Here is a 3,198-nt window from a genome sequence, read left to right as displayed (position 1 = left end):
CGCAAAAAAAACAGATCTCCCTGATGTAGAGTTATGTTATCAGGATCATGTCCGATGAGGTAAAAGAGGTACCCGCAATCAGTAAAAAGAGAAAACAATCGATTATATTATAACTTTAATCGTACTTTTAGCAAAAGTATAACTAATTTTAAGCGCAAATTTAAGATGTTTAAACGATTTAGAAACCATTTATAAACCATAATGATATTATTTGTGGTGACTTTTTAATAAATTATGATCATTTATACTTTTTTTCCAAAAATCTTTTATATTCTGTTATAATCTCTCTTTATGTATAAAAATCTATTATAATAGATTATAATCCCTTTTTCTATCAAAACTTTACCTCATAAAAAAATCATTTATTTTAATATGGTTTATAAATTAGCTAATCAGCATGAAAGCACAGTAAAAACCAAATAAAATTTAGGTTAAGCTATAAGTACAAAAATACAGTTTCTTTTAGTTCATCAGTTTCCCCTATTTATACATTTTTAGGAGACAGTTGGCTGTAGGTAGGAAGCACCTTCAGGTGACAGTTGTCTGTAGGTAGGATCCCTCCCACCTAAAAACCAGAACCCCCAGGACACGCTTACATTCTGGCACTCATAGGAACACACATAGGGACACGTACTCAGACACTGAAAGGTGCACACATAGGGTCACATATTCAGACACTCACAGGGGCACACATGGGGACACATATTCAGACACTCAGAGGTGCACACATGGGGACACATATTCAGACACTCACAGGGGCACACATAGGGACACATACTCAGACACTCAGAGGAGCACACATGGGGACACATTCAGACACTCACAGGGTTACACATTGGGGCACATATTTAGTCACTCAGAGGGGCACAAATAGAGACACAAATTCAGACACTCACAGGGGCACACATGGGGACACATATTCAGACACTCAGAGGTGCACACATGGGGACACATATTCAGACACTCACAGGGGCACACATAGGGACACATACTCAGACACTCAGAGGAGCACACATGGGGACACATTCAGACACTCACAGGGTTACACATTGGGGCACATATTTAGTCACTCAGAGGGGCACAAATAGAGACACAAATTCAGACACTCTTAGGGGCACGTATGGGGACACAAACTCAGACACTCATAAGGGCACATCTAGGGACACATATTGAGACAAAACCCATTAATATGTTTCTAATAAACGGACGCAACCAAAAACAAAAATAGAAAAACACCTGATGAAGAAGAAAAAAAGTTGAACTCAAACAGAGACTCTGCTCAAAGAGACGGTGAAATTATACTCCCGCAACCGGCCTAATCCACCAGTTATGGACGTCCTGAGCATGCTCTATAGCCGGCCTCACGACCCGCGCTACACCACGCTTAGGACACGCACTCATATTTTTGACGAGAGTAGCTCTATGGTGAGCAACTTTTTAAAACAATCGAAACTAAAAACATGCTTTTGCGAAAACATTTTTAAAAAATCAAAACTTAAACTGATCTCACTAACACGATGCAGATATAATTATGCAATGTAAAAAGTTTTAGAGCAAAAGAAACGAGCAGCAAAGAGATGAAAACTCGATGACATTCCGACTCCGCAATGACAAATCTATTGGTTTCTTGCCGTAGTCACAACACTTTAAAGTATGAACCTAACATCGCAGCAAAGATAACCATGGAAGAAGAACAATGGCCAACTCGACGTTGAACTCGCATACGAATCCTAGTCACTTGGTGCTTCACACAAAGAAGTCAAACCACATCTCGCTATTCGATGAATAGGTGGAATGCACGTAGTCTCGCTCTAACTTAACGAAATCAACACTTCATTTCATAAGTCTGAAACCTTAACCCAATCACTCAACCCGATCCAAATACATGAGAGACCCACTTCTGAAAAACGAGCAGCTGTACCCCTTCTCTCCATGAAGACAACTACTTCACAACGCGGGCAACTGCTTCTTTCTCCTCATTCACGCAGCCACTGCTTCAAAAGAATCTACTCCAAGAATCAAGAAATTTTTCGATCCATCCTTTACAACAAAAAATTTCTACCTGAAAATTTCTCTCAAACCCGGATGGGTGGAACCAGTTTAAAACTAGTATTTGTATCCAATTATATTGTTGATAAAACTATCTCTGTAAATTTTTTCTAACTAACCAATCATGATCCAAAACTAACACTTACAGTAATTTGCACAATAATTTGTAAACTATTCTTAGCTTCAGCAACAGAACAGAATAAATATAACTTTGCAAACAGTCGTTCTTCTCCAGAGCAGTTCCTGATATCTTATCTCGCAAATACCAGTAAACACTAGATCTACTGAGACTAGGAGATTTAAGCGTAAGGTTAAGCTCGGTATTAGAATAAGAAGTTGCACGAATCTATCCGGCCGAAAATAAGATAGCGCGACGAACAGACAGTGTACCTTATCTGAAATCACTCTATAAGTGAGTCACCCCGGATATAAACTCAGTGCGGGTAAGCGAACACCTCCCATCTCTCGGGGATCTGAACCCCAACGCCACCCAAATAAGGTCCCCTTTGGTACTATCATACATCCAGCTCCAGCTGACTGACCCTCAAAAAAGATCGCGGCGTATATACATACTTATTCTTAGGAGGCAGATTGCGCAGGAAAAAAATCAATTTTTTGGTCAAAACATTCTAAATAGTGCCCAAGATTGCAATTTTCAAAACAAAAGTCGCTTGCAGCGCAAAAAACTTTGGCAAAATAAGGTCTTCTAAGTAATTTGGCATGCTTCAAAATAGGTCAATGTATTCGAGTGTTTGTCAAAAATAACCCCATATTTTCAGTCCTCCTTTAAAAAATTGTAACCCCGCCCCTTCAGCTACCTTCAAAATTCCAGACAAATAAGTTTGTTTCAATATTTGCAATCGCAAAACCAAAACACTCTTTTGCTGCGTTTTCAAATGTACAGTTTCCTAAACCTCCGCTTTTTGTCAATACGTGCTGAGATCTCTATCTTCGTATCCATTTTCAGGAACACAAAATCAACGCTTCAAATAAAAACGTAAAATTAAACACAAAAGGCGTACTTTTTTGCACGGAAACCTGCTCAACGATTTCAATAACTCAGATGTCCAATTAACTGCAACCAGTCAATTCTGCCTCTCTCAAGATTTTTTTTTCAAGGCCACAAAAATTAGCGTTTGATTTAATTAG

The 3,198-nt window shown here is 38.8% G+C and overlaps 1 protein-coding gene across 1 annotated transcript; it reads left to right on the top strand.

The window, feature by feature from the left end:
• Positions 1-692: 692 nt before the first annotated feature.
• LOC134854804 (uncharacterized) lies at positions 693-1,088 on the top strand. Its single transcript, XM_063871159.1, has one exon. The coding sequence runs from the start codon at positions 693-695 to the stop codon at positions 1,086-1,088; it is 396 nt and encodes a 131-aa protein (XP_063727229.1).
• The last annotated feature ends 2,110 nt before the right edge of the window (positions 1,089-3,198 follow it).

The sequence above is a fragment of the Symsagittifera roscoffensis genome, chromosome 9 (assembly GCF_963678635.1).
Source record: "Symsagittifera roscoffensis chromosome 9, txSymRosc1.1, whole genome shotgun sequence".
Classification (NCBI taxonomy): Eukaryota; Metazoa; Xenacoelomorpha; order Acoela; family Convolutidae; genus Symsagittifera; species Symsagittifera roscoffensis.
Note: the sequence above shows the minus strand (reverse complement) of the source record. Positions and strands in the feature narration are given on the sequence as shown.

Coding starts and splice junctions, on each gene's coding strand:
- LOC134854804 (XM_063871159.1), top strand. CDS start 693: ATGGGGACACATATTCAGACACTCAGAGGTGCACACATGGGGACACAT.